Below are 22023 nucleotides of genomic sequence, written 5' to 3'. Positions count from 1 at the left end.
TAATTTTTGCTCACTTGGATATAAAAATAGGAATCATAGCAATGCCTGTACCCATAGATACAAGAAAAAAAACTTCCTCTTCAGTACAAGTATATTTTTAGTTATTTTGGGTGAATCCACTGACATAGGGTATGGATAATTATTACCGATTAAGCACAAGGTACTTAGTTAAAATAAAATATATAGTTCTTGCCTAAGAAGACTATAATTAATCAGCATGTGTGATCAAATTGCCACTCATAACGTCAAATCAGTTTAGTTTAATTTAACCGAGTTACTTTGACATGAGCATAAGTACATATTTATTAACATTTCAACGTTCAACTCAGCAAGACAATTATGTTAGTAAATCTGCTTGCAGTAGCTACCCAAATATTGGTGGTATAAACAGTTTTTATAGATCTATAAATCTGGAAAATTGTATGGGTGAAGATAGAGAGCAGGTCAGAAACACGCTATTCTGAAAGCAAAGGAAATAAACAAATTAAAACTCCCTGCCTAACAGCAGTGCTGAAGGACTCCAGGTTCACGTGGTGAATTATCCAAGAATAATAATATCCCTAATGGATATACTGTATGGATTTTCTAAAAAGAACCGGAGTCGCACATAAATCACACCTCCTGATTTTTATCACCTTTTATCATTATTAGTTTGTCAACATCAGCAAAGACTAACTATTGAAAAATTCAATCATTTCAGTGTACTTACAGCTGAATTTTCTCATCATGTGACCAACTATCCACAAAGCCTCAGTGCCATTAAGAAGTTTTGAGGAATATATTATTTGGTACTGCCAAAAAAACATAATTAAAAGAACGCATGTAAATTATATTTATTTTCTAATTCAAAACATTATTTTTTTTAATAATGATTATTTCACGTCTAAAGTACATTTGGGGGAAAAGCAAAACTTACATTATCCCAAAAGGCAGGTTCCAGCACAACCCATGATACACTGACAGAATTCACAGTAAGAAGGCACAGTAGGGTCACACAAACAGAACCCCGCACTACTGTAGGATCTCCTTAATTTCAATAGGGCCCTACCCACATATAATCAGTTACAGAGTCCGCCTATGTGGGAGTAACAACAGTGAGCGCAGGACCCGTTCCTCCACACACCTGCAAAAATATTGGGATAAAAAAAAAAAGAAATTAAAATTAGTAACATGCAGCAAAACCTTCTGATAGCCCGTTTTATTACAGCATTTAGCACATAATAAAGGAGTTCCATACATCTTTAAGTTGCATGTTATTTATAGGAATTTTTAGTTCCTTTTTTTACAGCATGTTGACTTAAAATTGCTTACAGGCCTTACATGTAGCAACAGCACATTATGGGAACTTTTACTAACATGCATTTGAAGTAGAAATGCTTAAAATCAGCATACAGTTTGGGGAGACAGCATTGGTCGGTAAATGTTGAGGTCTTTGTGATCATGATCCTCCAGCACAGGAGGGATGTGGAGCTCTTGCAGCGGGTCCAGAGGAGGGACACTAAGATGATCAGAGGGCTGGAGTACTGTGAGGAAAGGTTGAGGGAACTGGGCTTGTTTAGCTTGGAGAAGAGAAGGCTCTGGGGAGACCTCATTGCGGCCTTCTAGTACTTGAAGGGAGTGTATAAACAGGAGGGGGAACGGCTGTTTATGAGAGTGGATAGTGATAGGACAAGAGGGAATGGTTTTAAACTGAGGCAGGGGAGGTTTAGGTTAGATATTAGGAGGAAGTTTTTCACTCAGAGGGAGGTGACGCACTGGAACAGGTTGCCCAAGGAGGCTGTGGATGCCCCATCCCTGGAGGCATTCGAGGCCAGGCTGGATGTGGCTCTGGGCAGCCTGATCTGGTGGTTGGTGACCCTGCAGGGGGGGGTGAAACTACATAATTTGTGTCTTTTTTAACCCAGGCCATTCTATGATTCTATAAAAGCACGTGGCCACATATAGCAGCATCAAGGACTAAAGTATTTGAAAACACATGAAAAACGGTAGTCAATTTTATACTAAAAGTAATCTTTTTCAAACAAAAAATCCTTACAAAAATCAACTGCAATAATTTCCTAAATTTAAGCTCCTACAGAAAACTATTTAAAATGCAGGAAGTACAAATATGATGTTAAACAAATATATACCACCTCTTTGCCATTCACACAAAACTTAACATTTATGATATGACCTCACTGTTCTCATTAAAAATACATCTATGTTGATCTTTAAAAGGCATTTTATTTTCAGTCACAACGCTTTTCTGCATCATAAAACGTTTACAAACACATTAACCATGGGTTCCATGAAATAGTATTTAACTGGTGACACTTTGCAAGAGCACTGATGGTGAAGGGCATAAGAACTAGACCCTATAAGCATGCAGAAGACATTTCTTCATTCCTTTAATTTAGATACCATTAAAGAAACAACAACATTTAAAACAAACAAACAAAAGCTGAGAACAAGTTAAAGGATCTGACAATCTAACAGAAGAATCAGGAGTTCCATAAAGATGGAATTGCAGTCTTTTTTTCTTCTCTACTTTTGGTCTTAGTTTTGAGCAACCAGTTGTTCTCTTGCTGGCTGTGATTTTGTCAAACAACAGACTTGCAAACAAACAGAAAATGGAGAAGAGTACCACAGTTTTTCCTTCCTTGCCAGGCTTAAAGCTTTCAACTGGGCAGGAAGACAAGCAAAAATTTGAAATCCCCATTTCAGACGTTACAACAAATTTCAAGGCAGTTGTCTTAGAAGTTATTGAATTTGAAGTGTTTCTTCTCCTTTTATTCCCTTTAAAACTTTCAGTTTATATGGACAACTTATCATAAAAAATTCAACTCTTTCTAAAGATCAATGCTCCAGCTCTTAAGTTCTATTCAAAAAGTATCATAGAATCACAGAATGGATTGGGATGGAAGGGACCTGTAAGATCATCCAGTTCCAACCCCCTGCTATAAGCAGGGACATCTCCCTCTAGACCATGTTGCTGAAAGCCCCATCCAGCCCGGCCTTGAATGGGTGACAGAGCACTGGAACAGGCTGCCCAGGGAGGTGGTGGTGCCTCCTTCTCTGGAGATATTCAAGACCCTCCTGGACGCCTACCTGTGTGACGTGGTGTAGGGAGCCTGCTTTGGCAGGGGGGTTGGACTTGATGATCTCTAGAGGTCCCTTCCAACCCCTACAATTCTGTGATACTGTGATTCTGTGAATGCTTCTCCCAAATATCAGACATCAGTCACATTAGCCTACTTGAGCCTGCAAGTGTGAACCAGCATCTGAGCCTACCTGAGTGAACCAGTACCTCTGGCAAGTGTAATGTACCCATTTCTTACTGACTGACAACGAGCAGACTATATTTTTTGGGACAGTCATTTCTCTAGGAGCCCATGACCATGAAGCCTGGGAAACATGGCATTATCCAAGATGCAATGCAATGTGGTAACTTAGGCAGCCAGATCCTACTGTTGTTTTCTGCCCCTCTGCCCAACTCCACATCGTTCTCCAATAAGGAAGTTAACTGGAGTACCATGCACTGCTCCAAGAGTGCAGATTGTAGGAGAGGTCAGGGACACATAGCTGCATTCACTTCTCTGACAAGGATAGGAAAAACATGCATCTAACCTAGGTATAGATCGCCATAAAGTTGAAGGATACATGATTGGTTTGGGAGACTGGAAGGCTCTTGCAAAAACAAGGGTTTTTTTCACAACCAGCAAAGTAACAAAGTCTAGTTACTTACTAATGTGCTTGCACGTGCCCCAAAATACTTGTGCAGCAATCCCAGGCTGACATTACCCTGGCTGGATTCCCACTCCCTTCTAAATAATTTCCCTAAATTCCTTCACAAAATACCAGCATCTCACTACTAGGAGCACCTCAACATTCTGACTGTCAGACCAGGCAAGGATGCTAATCTGCAAGGCAGCAGGTTGAACGGGATAGAAAATTTCCAAGTCCATGCTGAAGCTTTTTCTGTCCTGGGGGCACAAATTTGAGTCATTTTTCTAATCCCATCTGCAAAGTTTCATTGAAACTGTAGAAACTTGACCTTGTGACCTCTATCTCTGTATAAAATACAGCTCAAATGAAGCAGGGGATTCAGAAGCTACTAGGAGAAAACTCATTCCTACATGTCTTGTTTTATTCAGAAAGCAAGCATGAAAACACGGTTGTATAATCATTGTGAAAATAACTATGAATTTTATGTCATTTACTGTTTTCATTCAGGAGTCACACCACAAACTCAGCTATAACACAACACAGATTTTTACAGGGTGAGAGTATAAAACAATCCAGAGAATAGAGACCGCTCCAGGAAAGCTGCCTTTGTTTTGTCCCTGTGCAAAGGACCTTAAATATATGTCAATTCATAAAGGTGAAAATGTAAGAGAAATAAAACTTTATACATATGTTTTGAACTTACAAGAATGCAGCGGACTGCCCTTCATGTAGATCCATGCTTCTCTTCCAATTTTATGTTGTATCTCCCAGGGCTTAAGAAAAGTTCAGTGATACATAGCTTAGTAACAGAACACTGACATTGAGTGTAAAGAATCGATCTACTCAGTGGGTATTTCTGCTTTGTTTTTTAGAGAATAAGCTTAATGGTTATTAAAGAATCACCTTAAAATCCTGTTATCGCTACCTGGCTTCAGATCCTAATTATACCAATTTAGAGAATAATTTTTAATTCCCTTTTAGGAAAATGCCACCCACTGTGCTCTTCATACCCTTTCTATCGCTCTAGAGACAAAGAATAGTCAGCGTGGCAAAGTTAATAGAAGGTTGGAAGTTAGAGGACAGGTTAGAAGGAAACAATGTGAACAGGACCAGAAGTGCAAAGGACTTAACAAAAAAGGGATGTGATAAAAGAAACAACGTTACTTTCTTAGCAGAGCAATAAAAATGGGATTTTCAAAACCATCCAACTTCTATTGAAGTAAAAGAATTACATCAATTCCAAATATGCTTTTAGAAAACCTTTAAGCCACTTATCTTTAAGCATTTAACTTTAAGCATATGGAGTATCTAAACTCTGCTCAGCTAAACAACTGAAGTGCTTAAATTTAAAAAACAAATGTAAATCATCTTGAAACCATTCAACCCGTTTGTAATACCAAGCCTGCATACAGATCTGAGCCCCAACTCCTTACCCTGCTTACATGCTGACTCACACTTGGGCTGGATCCAGCCTATTGGTTCTCAGATAGGCGAACCCAAGTACAAAACGTGAGGGACTAATGTGCATTCAGGCTTCCCTCTCGATAGCTGGACTTGTGCAAGTATCGTGACTTAGGTACGAAATTAATTGTTGGGTGAAGCAGAGTGCAAATAATTAAATGCTTGAAGTTAATTCGGGAAGCGGGTCTCAAAAAGGAAACTAAAGAAAGTGCCCGAGAAAGAAAAAAGAAACTGAGAATTAAATCTGGATTAAAAATAAATGACCTCTGGGTTATATCTCAGTGCTCTCTGCCCGAAAACCACTGCTTCTTTTTGGCTTAAGTATTAAATCTCGTTTTTTAATATGCAAAATGGTAACTAACTCTGAAAAAGGTTAAATTAGTTCAGTGTTTGATGACAGTACTGTGGTAATTCTTAACACAGAGCATCATTCGATTATCGGTGTAAAGGGCTCATCGCAATTTCTTCTGCCTTATAAACACACCTGAGCTTCCAGCCCTGCTTTGGTAAAGAGCAGGGTGAGGGTTTATGCCCAATATTCCAGTCTTTCTGTGGTAGTGATCATAGAAGGAGGAGGAAATGTGGAGATTGTAAGCTTCTAGTAGGTTTCTTTCCCTTTTACTCCTTACTTTACAATACGGTTACTAAAGGAAAACATAAATTGAGCCACTGAAATCAAAACAGTGAACCAGCAAAGTTCAGGGACATCTCTCGGCATCCTGTGAACTTCTGGTCATTGTGATCTGCCTCCTAAACTGAGGATCATTGTATGCACCGTTATTTTAAGCTGTCACCTCTCTAAACTACCAGGAAGCCAGTACCAGCGCTTAACGCCTACATTCTCATGTCCTTTCCCGCTACTAATATTCCACCCTTCACCTACAGCTGTAAAAAAGGAAACTCTCTCTTTTTAAAATGCATGCTTAATAATCCCACACGTGTAAAAATCATTACTACGTGTTGGTAAGGAGCTAGAACAAGGTTAAAGACCTGACTAAGGCAGGGAGTCGCTGATAGAATTAGTTCCTCTCTAGATTCAGTTCCCTTTTCACAAAGTGGTTAAACACAATAACGTTTTGTTCCTTTTATGAGAATCATGAGCATTACTAACATTTTATAAACGTTTTGAAGCTCAGATTTCAAAATTTCCCAGAAATTGGGAAACTAGAGAAGCAAATGAACAATTTACATCATGCTGTCTTAAAAGAAATGAATTGAACAGCATAAAAGCAAACAAATTAGTGCTAGCTAAAGCACTTCCAGACCTCTCACTCCTGTATTAATTTCAGTAGCATTTCATTGAAAAGCAGGAATACATATTTGAGTTTCAGTCTTTCCAACAGTTCTGCGTATCCAAGCTGTGCTGCACTGACTGGTGGTGCTGATAGAAATCCTCCTGTGAACACAGCTGAGCACATGCACAGGACTAAGGCTAAATCAAGTAATAAAAAAAAAAAAAAAAAAGCTCATAAATTCAGTGTATCGCTAGCAATTATTTGGGAAAATCCCGGATGGAAAAGAAGATGATAAAGCTTGAGAAAGCAACAAGCGAAATAGCGGGTGGGAAGGTGAGAGATTAGGTTCTGGCCCCAGTAATTACCCTACCAAGACCAATCTAACTTTAATACTAGCTAAATAACAGAATCAATACAAAGAACAAAATAATAGAGCATCCCCTTAATAATTTATAGCCCCGACAACCACACTTACTTCTCACCATTTGATGAGTCCTCTTCAGTGTAAGGCCAAAGTTCGTGGGTGCTGTGGAGAAGATCACTTGGCAACTGCTCTGCTGTAATTAATCCATAAAGAACGGGCTTCAGTTTTCACAGATAACGAACCAGCACATTTCACAACCACTAACATGCAGAAGAATTTTTACAATGTTTGGAAGTTACAGCGAGGCCGTTTTAGCAAAACTTCACCACAGAACCTAAGTTTAATAGCAAACGTTTCCCGAGGCCTCAGGGATATGTTCAGTATGGGTCAGGCCTATGGCTGTGTTCTAGTCAATACTGTCAGGTCTGAAGGAAAGTACAGGAATCCCAACCTTTGGATTATACCAGCTGCCTTTATACTGTGTTAAGCATCTTAGACACTGGGGAAATATATAGAGAGACTGAAAGTTGGCTGTTGAAAAATCAGGTAGTCTGCACCAAAAAATGCTAGAGGTTGTTTATAGGTGGGTTTTGTGGGTTGTTCCATTTATAATTTTATAGGAAATTTAATAAAGCAGATGTACATCCTAATCTAGCACATACTTCCTGCAGTCCTTACTAGCAAGAGAGGGATCCCTAGATCAGCTCTCAGCTGGCAAATTCAGAACTTTGCTTTCACTGCCACTGCAGTTTAATGGCCATACAGTAATAAAGGGTGCACACTTCAGCCCTTGCTATATGACGACCTGAAATGGCATGAGTAATGAATTCTAAATCCCATGTTTGTCAGGATAAACCAGAGACTTAATGACCACAGAAAGAAGTAGGAAAGTAAAAAATGAAAGATGTTCAACTACAGTTGATTATCAGAGTAGATTATTAAGCAGAAACTTCAACTGTCACAGAGGTCTGAGGAGAGGCCTTGGTGAATCTCTAACAGGGACCCAGCAAAGAAGGCTGGATGAGCAACAAAAGCAAGGCAGGGCTTGAATTAGAAAAATAAATACCAAAAAAAAAGTTGGAATTTCCACTGGCTATGCACACATATGCTGTTCCAAAACAGGGAACCCAAATAATATGTAGATGTGCAATCACTTGAAAACATTATTGTAACTGCTCCATTTGGTTCTACCTTGTGGCCTCCATTTGGTGTAACTCACTTAGGAGCTGGACCAGAAGAGTGGAATAATGTGCGAGTACCCAGACAGACCAAAGAATCCAGCTACAGTTACACAGTAATGACACAATGCCAGTTTTCATTACAACAAATTCCTCTAATCCTCACGGTTGTAAAATAAATCTTAAAAACACATAGCAAGGTAATTTGCAAAGTAATGCGTGCCTGAGTCAAAAGACAGCCTCCAGCTTTCTAACCATCCCTGACGAGCTGGGAGCTTCCATGCCATTCTAGGAGATCAGTACCTTGCTATGGTTGTGCCACCTCATAGACAGACCCCGGTGGTTTGGTATACCCCAGTGTGATGCTTGTTCCATATAGGGAACTGCCAACTATAGGAAGCCAAGGGGAATGTCATTGCAGTGGTGTAAGTGAATGCAAGTCCCTCTCTTCCACTTCATATTGATTTTCCATAGAACTTTAAATGACTGATATAGGGTCTCCAGATTTTCTAGGGCCTAAATCCAGGTTTTCCAAAGAAATGCGTGTGTCTCCAGATTACAGCCTTGTGTTGGCAGTTTCTCTCACCTGACACATGAGAATCTACACAACTAGGGGGAAAAGAGAACATTTCTAGAGAGACACTTTCTTAAGGGCTATAGCAAGTCTGTGGGATTAATGCACCCAGGAGCTAAGGGCCATCGGGAGCCCAACCAACAACATGGTGCTTGGAGAACAAAATACATGACTTTGACCTTGCCTCACTACTGTAAACACACAACATGTATATTGGGGAAAAAAAAAGAAAAGATAAACTCAAAACATTCAACTGCACACGCTCCTCCCCCTGGCAACAGGAGAGCAGATAACATGATAAATGCTGGCCATGTCACATGTTACAGCAGTGGAAGATTCACTGAGAACGTAATGACACTCTGTGTGGAGAAGTGCCTACAGTGGGGGGTTGGCTGCCATGAGGTGTGCAGGTAGTGCTTCAGCGAGGAACGTGTGAGGAAAGGAGTGCAGAAATTCTGCAGCACAGAAATTGCAGCTCGACCCTATTAGCTGCCACAGCATAGATAGGACTGCCAACCCACCTTATCTGGAATGGAAATCTGATCTAAAGAACCCACATCGCTTTTGTCGAGGCTCAAAATCCCTCTCCTCTGCCTTCTGTCCTCAGCTGTGCTCCTGCTGTGACTCCTTGGCTTCGCCAGTCACTGAGGAAACGAGCTGACGATCCTCTCCCAGATGCTGCAGCCAGAGAGTGCAATACCCACCTCGTATTGCAGGGGCTGTTAGATGAGAGTCACTGCCTTTCCTCAACGTTAAATATTTAACCATCCTGATCCTAAAATTATGATAATTGTGCATTATTTAGCTGAAATCCCAGAGATAGGGACTGGATGATGCAAACCGAGACTGTTGCACTGGGTTTACGCTTGGTGCAGCCCTAAGTAATACTGAGAGCAGTGATTGTGTAATACGACTTCCAGCTTCAGTCTGAACAGGGGGATAGCGAAGCCCAGAACCACACACAGGATTGGGCCTGCATGTGTCTGCGAGCACGTATGGGGCAGGAGCAGCAGAGCAGAAGCTTCCCTGCCATTAGAAATCATAAGGAAGCCTCAGAAATGCCATTTGAGAGGACAATAGTGTGATTCGTATCAGAGATTACCACATCCTGGTCAAGGGGCTGCCATCCTATCTTATTTCTGTTGGGGAAAAAAATGGGCGAAAAATAGCAGCTAAGATCGCTATAGGGCAAAACTGTACGTAAATCTAAATAGAGACGGGTGGTATCGGCAACACTGTATTTTGTATATATTTTTGCAGCGCTCTAATTGCTATTTCTACCACTAAATCCTGCTTTCGTGGGCAAAAAAAAAAAGGGGGGGGGGGGGGGAAGCCAAGCCGTTGGTGGCTTATTGAAGTGCTTATTGAAAACTTCACTCGGGGCAGTTTTAATCAGCCCACAGGTGTAAAGAAACGGCCAATCGTTTATATATTCTCCCTTTCAAAAGGAAAAAAAAAAAAAAAAAGAAAAAAGAAAAGAAAAAAAAGATGCGAGGAACGACTTTTTTTTTTTTCTTTTGCTGAGAACTCGCTTTAAAAAAAAAAAAAAAAAAAAAAAAAAAAGAACAAAAAAAAAGAACAAAAAAAGAGTTGGCTGTGGAGCGATCCCGGAGCTGAGGCGCTGAGTAGAACGGGCGCGGTATCAGCGTGCGGTGCCTCACGCACCGCTCGGCGCTCAGCCGGCAGCTCCGGGATCGCGTGTTTCGGAGCGGCAGCGCACTCCTCGTAGCCATGACGGTCTGAGCGAGCCCGGCAGCTCGGAGCTCCCTGTGTCGGTCGGTTAGGGAAAGGAAAAATAGGCGACGACAGAGAACGGGGTGAGAGCGCGGGCCTGGGAGCGGCCCCCGCCGCTGTCTCCCTCCCGTCGGCCGGGCTGAGGCGGGACCCCTCGCAGCCTCACGTCAAGTGCAAAGAGGGTCCGCAGCGCCTCCATCTCGCTTCCCCCCCTCCGCGAAATGGGGCTGCGAGCGCGGGCCGAGCCGTGTCCGCTACCTGACGGCTCGGCACGGCTCCGGGGGGGCGGCGTGAAAATGAAAGTTCTGCTCTCCTCTCCTCCCCCCCTTCCCCCCCCATATCCCCATCCTCCTCCCCGCCCCGCGTCCCCGCAGCGCTATTTTTTTTCAAACGCTCTCAGCGCGGGGCCCGGCCCGCACGGCTCAGCCCGCAGCCACCGGGTGGGGCGGCGGGGGGGACCTGAGCGCGGGGTCCCGCGGGGAGGGATATAGGGCGGGGGGGGGGGTGCGGGAAAGCACCTCCTCGTGCAGCACCCCGCATCCCTCCTCCCCGCTGCCCCTTTACCTTGACAGCCGGCGTTGCTCGCTGTCCCTCCGTCCCCTCGCTCCCGCCGGGTGACATTTCCCTCCCTCCTTCCCCCCCCTCCTCCCTTTCCAGCCCCCCCCCATCGCTGGCGGTTGGGTCGGCAGCGCGGGAGCGCGCGTTGAGCGAGGCGGGCGTGGAGCGCGCGCGGGCGGGAGGGGGGGGGCGGTGAATGGGGGTGTGGGGGAGGGGCGCGCTGTCAGCCCGCGCCGTGTCCGTAAGCGCCGCTCGCTCAGCCCCCCCCCCCATTCCCCCCCCCCCCCGTTCCCGGCATGCCCCAGGGCGCGGGGCCGGCCCTAACGAATTTGAATGAAGAGCCCTGCTCTTTCGGCGCCATTTTCGAGTGATGCCCGATCGCATCGCTGCCGCGGGGGAGCCGCGCACATCAGCGGCCGCCGCCGAAAGCCGCTTCGTTCCGCCGCCGCCACTCGAGCTCATCTCTCCTCCTCCCCGCCGCGTTCCGGAGCGGTGCCACGGGCGGTAAGAGCCGGGGGGGAGCGGGAGGGGGACGGCTCTGTCAGGCGGCGCCCAGCGCGGGGAGCGGCCGCAGGGGGAGGGGGGGATGGGGATGGGATGGGATGGGGTCCGGCGCGGTGCCCGCTGTGACAGCCCCGTGTCCCACCCGCACCGCGGGCTGCAGCGCTCGGGACGCGGCTCCCTCCCTCCCTCCCCCCTCCAACCCCCCCGCGCCTTCATCGCCCCCGCTGCTCTTCTTCCCCGCTCCCTGCCGTGTTTTCGTAACCCGGATTAATGCCCCCCGCGCTTTTTCTTCCCCTATCTCCACCCCCCCTCTCCCCCCTAAAAAAAAAAAAGCATAACCTTCGCTTTCCACCCCCTTTCTCCCTCCATCCCCCCCGCATCCCTCCCCCCTCCCGTGTCAGCAGCACATTAACTTCTCCCCTCTCCCCGCCCGCTGCCCCCCCCACCCCCTCCGCTCCGTTACCCCGAGCCGGGGATGGCCGCTCCGCTTCCCCCCCCCCCCCTCCACCACCGGACCCCTGGGCCCGGCCCGTCGCTGCCCATTCACCTCCTCCTCTCCGCCTCCGGAGCGCTCCGCTCTGTCACCCGGCCGCCGTTCGTCATTGGCTCTGCTATTTTTTGGTGCCTGTTTCCATGTCACCCCTCGGCGGATCGCGATAGGCGCCGAGCGGCGCTCCGTGACACCGCGCCGCATCTCGTTCCCCCCCCCCCCTTCTTTCCTTCCTTCCTTCCATCCAGCTCCTCGGTTCGGATCCGCCTGGATGCGGCCCCGCTCATCGCATCGCACGGCCCCGCTCCGTGCCGTGCCGTGCTGTGCCGCGCCGTGGGCGGGCAGCGCTGCGGGAGCGGAGCGCGGCGGCGCCTTAAAGCGAAACGCAAAAGTTCGCCTCTCCCTTTTCCCTCCGTCCCTCCCTCCCTCCAGTTCGGGGCTGAAGGTATTTCTCGTGTCACACAGGGATCCCCAACGCTTTTCTCTCTCGCACTTTCCCAGCGCTTCTTTTTCCCTGCTTGAGCCGCTCCCGCTGCTCGTCCCTCGCTGCCCCGATAGCCGCGATACGCGGCGGGCTCTGGTTTAAGCATCGCAATCTCGGAGGCTCCGCCGTAACGCAATGTTTCCCTACATTTCGACTCGCGTTTTGAAGCTGTGAGCATGGCAATGCTGCGCTCCGGGCCGCCTCGTCGGGCCGCGCTTCCCGGAGGGATGATGAAGGGCTTCGAGGAGCGGCGGCACCCGGCACCGTCCGCCCACCGGCCCCGACTTTCGCTTTCAGGAGCTCGGCGTCCTGCCCCGCTCGGTGCCCTACAGGTGCGGGGGGGATTTTCCACCCCGATCTCCCGGTGTCGGTCCGCAGCCCCGCAGTTCTTTGCTGTTTTCTCATTGAAATGAAAGCCCCGTGCCCCCCTGCGCCCGCTCTGGGCTCTGTCGCACCCGTGTCTCCTTTTGGCTTTTCTTATTTCTCGAGCTGCACCGTTCCCATATTTTATAATTACATAAAGGGTGGGTGTGGCTAAAATGAAAGCAGTAAGCGATCTAATATCGATACGCCGGCTATGGAAATCGGCTTTGCCTTCCTTCTATTTGCTCGTTTGGAGACACTTGGGGGGAAGAAAACCGTGTAGCTTCAATGGACCCTTGTGGAACCGCTTGCATTTTTCACCTCAGTTCAAACGTCAAACATTAACTGGATGCCTTGGCCCCGCACAAGGCACATTTAGAGGAAATATCAAATGTGCTTAAAGATCGAAACCTGTGTATTTACACCACGGCGATAACTGAAAGCTCAACTTCAGTGCTCAGTGCTGTGTTCCTTCACTGTGCCGTGCACTGCGTGCACATGCTGGGTTTTTTTAATGATTATTATTATTTTTTTCAGACTTATTTTTTTAATCCCAGCTGTCAGAAAAACATCCAAATCAGCTTCTCTCGCCCTCCTAATTTTTTGGGAATTTTTTACTAATTTTTTCCTGTATTTTTTTGCTATTTTTTGACTAGCCTTGGTACCGAGGTGTGGGGGGGGGGAACCCCACCAAGTTGTACTGAAAGTTTCCAAGAGATTCACTCTCTTTTCTCTCTTTGAAACCTTGTGCAGCTTGGATCGACTGTGCTGTTAGTAATGCTGAGGAGCAGCAGCAGCAATGGGAAGGTGCGGGGCTGTGGGCAGCGTGTTGCAGTGCTGTGTGTACGGTCACAAGGTGTGCGAGGTGCTTTTGCTGCCTGGTTGTCGGTTGGGGTTTATTTTTGCGTGTGTGTATTTTTTCTTATTTTTTTCTGATTTTTTTTTTTTTTTTGCTTGGCTTCTGGAATTCCCAGCTTGTTTTAAAGCTCAGTGTCACAGGAGGGATTTTGCTTCTGAGCTGTGGGCTGCGTTTCCTTAATTCTCCCAGTGCTAATGAGTCAGGATGTGAGCAGAGCTCAGCCGGGGCTGCAGGCACTGCCTGGCAATGTGAGCACAAGGGGATGGTGCTCAACCCATCCCTCCCGAAGGACACAGCCATCCAACAGGTGTACAGCACTGCTACCTATTCGAGTGGGTTACACCCAGAGCTCTCACCTAACAGCCAGCATTGCTGCTACATCAGCCTGCTGCTTTTTAGTTGCACTGGGAAACAATCAGTGAGCACCTCCCCTGCTGTCCTCTGTCTCCTACCAATATTCTGCAGATACTTTGTTTGGTAGCTCCATCACCTGCCTGTGCCCAGAGGCCCCTTAGATCTCATCCCAGCAATTTACATTTATTAAAGTTGTCAAAAGCGCAGTGCGGCTTGGCCTGGTCCTGCCTGCCTGAGGAGGAAATGGGGGATTACACTGTGCCATTCTCTGTACCAGCAGGGAAATATTATATATATAAAATATTTTTTTTTAAAATAAAAATAGCTTCGCATACACACACAAATCTTCTTCCACAGATGCTCTGTATGTACTTATTCATATAAAAATAAATGTCCACATATATACATATCCTAAACACTGGAACTTGATATCAAAATGATTTTTTTCCCCTATCACCACTAACTAACACTGGGGAAGTGTTGCTTGCCCACGTTTCTCATGTACATACTGGCTCCTCTCACAGCCTTTCTTGTTATTTAAGAGAACTGGTGATGTACTCTAAGGCAAGGAGGACTGAAGATGTGTCCCACAGACCTGAGGGGGACGTGAGGCAGAGGGGAGGTGTGTGGCATGGATTCCCAATGCTTTGCTTCCCTCGGTCCAAATGCTGCTCTGCCATTTTAATTATTTATTTTACCAATTATTGGCAGGAGCTGGGGAGGATTTATTTTTTATTTTATTTATTTTATTTTTGTTTTAGGTAACTGTGTGTTAATGCACAACAAATAGGAGAAGGTTAAGCTAAAAAGGGGGGAAATAGATTTTTGAAATGAGCCTAAATTTGGATGCTGGACAGTATCAGAAATGATTCCAATGAGCTAGGTAGAAAAATCCCTGCCTGTTGTTTAATGGGGTGTAAGGCTGTGTCTGTGTTGGAGTGGTTTTTTAACCCTTTGCTGTGAGGTGAGGTGCTGTGCCTGGCCCTGGGTTGGGGGGCAGCTATCAGCCCAGCCCCTGTGCTGCTGTGTGCAGGGAGCGCAGCCAACACCTGGTAGGTTTCTTTTTTACTTTAATATTAACATTTAACCGTATTTTAGCACATCATCTCTTAAGAAAAAGTTATCTTTCCAGCTAATGTTAATGGCTGTGTGCAATTCTAAGCACTTCTTCCTATCTCAGCACTGCAGTTGCCAGTGTGTGAGGATGACCTCGCAGGCACACACACATTCATTGCCACATACACAAAACAGGAGAATAAAATGTCAATTCTGTACATTGAGCTTCTATTTTGTGACAACCTTCCCAACGTGTTGCTCCGAGATGATATTGTGCTCACAGCTGAAAAATAGCTGTGACTCTCAGAGATGGTTGTTAATGGCTGAAGGAAACCACTGTTAGAAGCAGGGGGATAAAAAGTGCCTATTTGGTTTGTTTTCAGAAACTGTAATGAGTGTATCCACAGTAAATGGCTTATTAATAAACTTTTCAACGTCTGATCTAGATGCAGCTAATAATTTTATTGAGCATGAGCTGAAATTCACAGGAAGGTCTCAGCTGAGAAGGAGATAATTACACTCGGCTGAGGGCTCCAGCCTCTGTGTTCGTAGAAGGTGCTTTTCTTTGAGCTTGCTTTCAGTATCAGCTTGAAGGATATTAAATCTTAATATAAGCATGGGGGTGGGGTGGGGGAATTTTGAGCAGCACTTTTGTGTTTCTGGTTGAAGAGCAGAAACTTTTATTTTCATGGATCCTTCCCATAATTTTTTATTATTTTTTTTTTCTTTTTAAATAAAGCAAATTTTCAGTTCTGATGAAAGCAGAGTGTTTATCAGAGCTCTGTATCTAAGGGGATTTTTTTTAGGATTTTTCTGGACTACCATAAAGGAATAAAGAGCAAAAAGATGGGCACGTTTGTCAGCAGGTGAGCTGAGCAAGGCAGCTGCTGCCACGTTTGTTAGGCACTGCGTGTGTCATGTCCTGCTATCTGCAGTGAGAAAAGCTCCAATAAATAGAAGGATGTGGCTGCGTGGATGCACTGCTTCCTGCAGTAGATATTTGATATTTATTGCCTCTATCAGGTTATGCTTTTGTTCTTACCTGAATAGTGTCATGGCCAATTCTTTTTATTATTATTTTTATTTTTTTTTCCTCTTCCCTGTAAGCTTTTAAATGTATTTTTTAGATAACTGTGCAGTTCCTTTAATACCTAAAACGCAGCTAAAAATTTGTGCAGCTCCATTTTAACAAACGCAGCAGTGGTTCTGCCCTTGAAGAGAAGCAGCTGAAGCTCCTGCAGGAAAAAACGTGCGAAGTTCAACCCTGCTCAGTCAGCAGCACCGTCTGGAGAGTGTGGCAGCAGTCATCACACACCCATTAAGCAGTTTGTACTCAACCTGTTTGCTGCTTTCAGGGTGGAGGGAGAGACTGGGAGAGGTTCTTCTCTCCCCCCCTCCTTCCTTCCCCCCCCCTCCCCCCCTCCTTTTTTTTTTTCTTCTATTGCTTTCATGTTAAAATGCTGCAGGAAGAATGAAAGCAGGGCATGCTAATCTGATTTGTTTCGAGAGGCTTCTGATAATAAAGAGGCATATCACAGGTGTTCCCAATCAACTCGGTTTGGTTTAAAATATATCTCTCTCCCTCTTTAAAATTAGGATTTCCTGTAACATAGACAATGCGAGGGTCAGCCCGATGACCTCTGTCTATGTTTGGGGATCAACCATGAAACTGTGGGTGTTGGAAATATGTTATAATACATGACGTTTTTATTGCAGGTTTCGACCTTTCAATAGAGAGCTGATTTTGGAGAACGGCTTAGTCCTGTGATTGAAAAACTCTTTCTGGAAGGTTGATGGAGCAGAGCATGGTATATATTATATTAACATTTCTCTATTACACATGTTCTTTATTTAAAAAAAAAGGAAAAAAAAAGTATATGGTGTAACTTGTTCGGATTATTCAAAATAGACAAGTTTTGCTGGGTTTGCCTGAGTTTTTTCTGTTTGGTAAAATAATTCTAATTTACACTCCCTCTGTAAAATTCTAAGAGGCTGAGTAAAAGCGAAGCATTCACACCAGCTGCCTTCAAAAGGAAACGAAGTGGCCAAAATTCATACAAAAAGCTGAATTTGCAGCAGCCTTGGTCATAGAAGTTATATAAATTCTCCATATAGTATTGTTCTCGTATTCTTGTCTTGGGAATTAGTCCAAGTGAAATGTTGCTAGTCCAAAAACAAGGTATAGAGGTGGTAGTGTTGTTTATTTTTAAGTAACTTTATTTTTGTTGTTGTTGTTAGGAGGGTTTGTTAGAGAAACGAGCAGAGAGCTGGGTGCACTTCAATGTAGTGTGCAAAACTTATTTTCAAGTGTGTTAACAAACTTGCTGCTTGACGAGCTAAGAAGCAGGAAACGAGACAAAACGAGCTTCAGAGGCCACTACCTGGAGCAAAACAGGCAGAAATTGAATTTAATTTCTCCACTTGTCAGTAAATAAATTTTTCTATAGCAAAACAGCAAATATTTAAAGATGATAATAAATAGGGACTGGCTACACTCATACTGCAAGTCCTGCTTTGCAACAGAAGTACTAATTTGGCTGAAACTGAGAAATCCATGCAGAGTAATCATAACCTACCTACTTGCATGCGAATAATCTGAACTAACCATTTCTAAAAACAATTGAAATTAAAATAGGGACTGTTCTTGGATTGAGTAAATTTGTTTAAATACTAAATGGAGCAGTAAAAACTGTAAAACTTTATCTTGAGCGAAATATATTACAGTGCAACAAATTTTATGAACATGTCGTGACTTTAGCAATTCCAGCTTTCAGCTGGAATCCACTTTTTCTCCTTAATCAAATCTGTCTGTCTTCAAGAAGGCTTTTTTATTATTATTATTAATATTATTTTGCAGGATTGTATCATAAAATAAGGGAAATTTAAGGGGAAAAAATGTAGCTGATTCTGGTGACTGCTAATTTGTACTAACCAAATCCAGCGAAGTGTAAATTGCAGCTTTCCTCAGTGTTGTAACTAATGTCCACTACACCCGAGGAGCTGCTGCTTTTGCTACCAGGACACCTCCTGGCACAGACCTATTTGAGGCAGACACGTTCTGAAGGTGTTGTTCGCATAATGAAAACTGTACTATATGATTATTAGGGGCAGCAAAGACCACCTACAGGCAGTTATCAGTTGAGGAAGAAAAATCCTGAATACAGAAAGCTCAAGGATCCAGAGGAAAATGAGGGAAACAGGAGTTTATATGAACATTGCAATTTGTGATGAGTGAATTGGTGATTTTTTTTTTTCCTTTTTTTTTTCTTCTTTGTGATTAACAGTTGTGGTAAAAGGTTGTTTTTTTTTATTAATGCAGTTAGAGTGTTTGGGTGACGTGTCTAATATGATGGCAAAGAAATAAATATTTTACAGACAGTCTAGGAACTCTGCACCGAGTGTAATAACGCATATGGATTCGGGTGGTGGTTTCTTTCTTTTTCTTTTCATCCTGGTTCTTTTAAGAACATAAAGATTTCACAGGACACCTCTTTGAATTTGTTCATTCTTTCTTCTTTTTTTTTCTGTATTTTTTACTCTATTTTTTCCCCCTCCTTGTACAAAAGCAATTACATTCTTGTTAATGAAAATCAGGATTATATTGCAAGGCAAAAGTATCTAAGGCTCCCTTGTGACATATTTAAAAGGTGAAAGTTTGATGGAGTGTTCCTTGGGCTGACACGAGTTCTGAGTATTTCTTATAGATTCTTATTCGGTTAAAAAAAGAGATATAATATCTGGTTCACAACTGTAAATCAAAGGATTTTTAAGTTTAGGGCCTGAGCCTGCAGGGTTCTAAATACACAAGTAGTCCTAATAGCTCATTTCCACAAATAAGGATTTGCAGAATCATCTCAGTAGATCCAAACTTTTATTAGTATTATTATTATTTTAATAAATAAAAGCTATCAAAGTAATTTGAACTTCGAGACAAGTTAAATAATTTTTTAGGAGCCCAAAGAGGAGACTTTTCCAGCAGTGCAGTTACAGAGTGTGACTCGTGTACAGGCTGAAGCTGTCTCTCAGGAGTGCTGCAGTTGTCAGTTACCATTAGAATCCATTTTTCAAGTGTTGATTGGCTCTAGAACAGTTTTTTTGCTGAAATTTGGCTTACATTAATTTTGTTGTAGAGCTGGTCAGTATGTTTGCTGTAGAAGTGCTCAGCGTGGCTGTTTTGTGCCCCAAAGAGCAGTGAAGCTTTGCAGAGAGCTCTGGGGTGTGTTTTACTTTCTAACTCCCTGTTTCTGCTGTCACAGTTCTTGTTTAGGCAAACTACCACTGATTTTGTTGGAAATTAACCCTGCAATAAGGGCTGTAGTGCTGGCCCCTTAAAAACTGTTGGTGTGGCTATTGCAAATAGTGTGCTCGACTTCGTGGGCTGTTTTGCAATATCTAGTTGTAATGAGCTGAAGAGATAAAAATGTGCAGGCTTCTTTGCTGAAGTGCTTCCCGTGTGCAACTTTCCATGGCCACTTTTACCACTCGCAGAATAGGTGCATGCTTGAGCCTCTACAGACCTTGTTGCCTAAATCACAATCTGATAGCTGACATTGCATGCTTGCTGCTCTGCTCGGCTGAAGGAGCTGCTGCAGACATCTTTGTCAGCTCATCAGTGCTTTCTTTAAGGACTTTCTGCTGCTTTTTTTTTTCAATAGCAACTTAAAGAATTTTCCTAAAAGAGAGATGTGGCTGTGAAGGCACCCTGTGCTTGGTTATTACAGCACATTAGCCCTCCTTTGAAACCCCTTTGATAGCTCAGACATGGCTAGTTTAATTTTAGGTATCTGAAAGAAGGGAATTTTATGGATTTTGTTCATTTTAACTAGGTCTAACCCTAATATTATTTTAAAATGGAGTTTTGTGTTCTGTTAAATTTAAATAAACCTTAGCTTTTGTTATTAGTTTAGACATGTAGCCAAACATCTCTATGGCAAGGATTTGAGGCTGGTGTACTTAAACTTCAATTTTTAATTCTCTCTTGGTGAAGTGATCCTGCAAAACACTTGTAAAAGAGGAACAAACAAGCCACAAAGTCTTCGGGAAAAATAGTTAAAAAATGCTAATTGACATATTTAAATGCTTACGCTTCCCCCTCAAAGCCAAATGCATGAAAATAGGCTCTTGCTTGCATTTATTTATTTATTTCAACAACAACAAGAAGCAGTGCAGAAATGTGTGCAGACCCAGGCGTTTAAGCTGTGGGTAAGGGAAGAGAAAAATAGAATTAAGAGTTATCATAAATGTTCAGCTACTGTATTGATAGCTTGTTTAACCCACCTTGTTTGGGGCTGCTGCTCACACACCAGCAGGAAGAAGAGCCTGTATGAAGATGTGAGTGCGAATTCAGTAGTGCTCTTAAATAAGCCCCTGTTTCTGGCTTTGTCAAGCTTGAATTTAATTTAAATACATGGATATCCACAGTAGCTTTTTGGTTCTGTGTCTGTTGGAGGGTTTTGGGGTTTGGGTTTTTTTTCTTATTTTTTTTTAATTTTTTTTTCCTAGAACATGGTATGTTCTGTTACATTCCCAATTTTTACAGCAATATTTGGAGGAAAATTACTGCTTTTCAGTAAAATATGACAATCAATTTAATTCAATTAACTGAGATAATTAATTTAAAACAAGAGATCGGCAGCATCTGTATTTTTAATTTGTGCAGTGCTCTAAAATCCTGGTAGTGTGCAAATACCTCCAAAGTAATTACACCTTTCCCTTATTGAAGTCAGTGTGAAGAGTTTGCTTCTTATTTCTTGTGAGTATTCTCTGGTTGGTTGGGTTTTTATTTTTCCTGATTTTTTTTTATGACTTCAAACCAAAAATGTTCATCATTTTATCCATGCATTTGTTAATTGTTATGAAGAGGATTTTTTAAATTATTATTTTTAATTATTTTTTTTACCTCCCCTGAGGAATATGGGTTTAAGTAGCAATATGAAAGTTAACATAAATATTTGGTAAATACTGTAATTTTCAACATGATCCAGAGTCTTCCCAACTTGAAATGATAATTTCTTACATCAATATATTTGCCATATATTATAATTCACTTGGACTTAGTGAAAATTGTGGGGAAGCCAGGAATCCCAGTGCACCTGAGAAACAAAAAGCAGTTGAGTTAGAATTTCTGTGCTGTTAGAGCAATGCTTTTCCTGGTTGAACAGGCAGATACTCTGGTCTGAAGGGAGTTAACACTCAAGTTATCCTGCAAACAATTTGCTTCCCCCCTGTTACAAACTATTACACGTCTTACTACAGATCAGGAATTAGAAAAGGAGGATGCTCCATCTGTTGTGAAACGTTGTAACAGCTCTTATGAGAAAGCCTGACTATAAATATATGCAAAAGTCTATTGCAGAGCAGAGTTCTCTGACACGAGTCTGACAGTACCAGCAGTATCTTGCACAGGCAGACAAACCCCTTAGCAAAAGGGGGAATGGCCTTCTGCTAATGTACTCCTTTCTGATGCTCCCCTTAAGATTTCTCCAGGCTCAAAGGAGAAGGCAGAATGATGCTGTCAGCGACAGGCACAGCAGTTACACAAGCAGCAGGGAAATGTGTATTTTTCTTCGTCTGTTTTATAACCTGACTGAGTCTGTTTCAGTTCTCAGGCAGTGTGGCTGTTAGTTCAGGGGCTGTGGTGCTGTCTGACAGGCATTTCTTTGTTTTATTCTTTATTTAAAAAAGAAAAAAAAATGGTTCATATGTTGATTTTCAGTGCTGTGTGTGTGGTGGCTATAATCTATCTGATATGGAAGGGTTACCAGGTCCTAAATTCATTACCTCTCTGGTCAGTTTGAGAGTAGAGGAAAATGTGGTTTGAAATAAGATCAGAAGAAAACGCTTGGGCTTTTCTTTCTGGAATTAGCAGGTTTGAAATGAGGACTGTTGTTTGCACAGTGCCTGTTTGCATCCAGGTTTGGAGTGCAACTACAAGATCCTCGAATCAGCAGGGAGAGAATAATTCCTTCTAGAGTGTTAGTGCTCGTAGGCTGGGCTCTGTTTTTACACCACCAGCTCCTCAGTTTTCATTAAAGTTTTGATTCCAGCTCTGTCACTGTAATTACAGTGGATCTGGCTGTCAGTGCCTCGTGTTTGTTTCAGGAA

At 43.4% G+C, this 22023-nt stretch overlaps 1 protein-coding gene across 1 annotated transcript in view; it reads right to left on the bottom strand.

The window, feature by feature from the left end:
- Nucleotides 1-11490, bottom strand: part of LOC107308172 (uncharacterized) — a 69287-nt gene extending 57797 nt beyond the window's left edge. Inside the window, exons 1-5 of the mRNA XM_085536215.1 lie at nucleotides 10816-11490; nucleotides 6884-6958; nucleotides 4409-4478; nucleotides 917-1123; nucleotides 710-791 (exon numbers count right to left, since the gene is read on the bottom strand). Of these exons, the coding sequence (XP_085392341.1) occupies nucleotides 1059-1123; nucleotides 4409-4478; nucleotides 6884-6958; nucleotides 10816-11271 (666 nt within the window). The 5' untranslated portion in view covers nucleotides 11272-11490 and the 3' untranslated portion in view covers nucleotides 710-791; nucleotides 917-1058. The remainder of the gene's footprint in view (nucleotides 1-709; nucleotides 792-916; nucleotides 1124-4408; nucleotides 4479-6883; nucleotides 6959-10815) is intronic.
- Between the last annotated feature and the right edge of the window lie 10533 nt (nucleotides 11491-22023).

This window comes from Coturnix japonica, chromosome 1 (genome assembly GCF_054131305.1).
Source record: "Coturnix japonica strain WE chromosome 1, WE-NBRP24, whole genome shotgun sequence".
In the NCBI taxonomy this organism is placed as follows: Eukaryota; Metazoa; Chordata; class Aves; order Galliformes; family Phasianidae; genus Coturnix; species Coturnix japonica.
The sequence above is the reverse complement of the archived record's forward strand: the minus strand, read 5'-3'. Positions and strand labels throughout refer to the sequence as shown.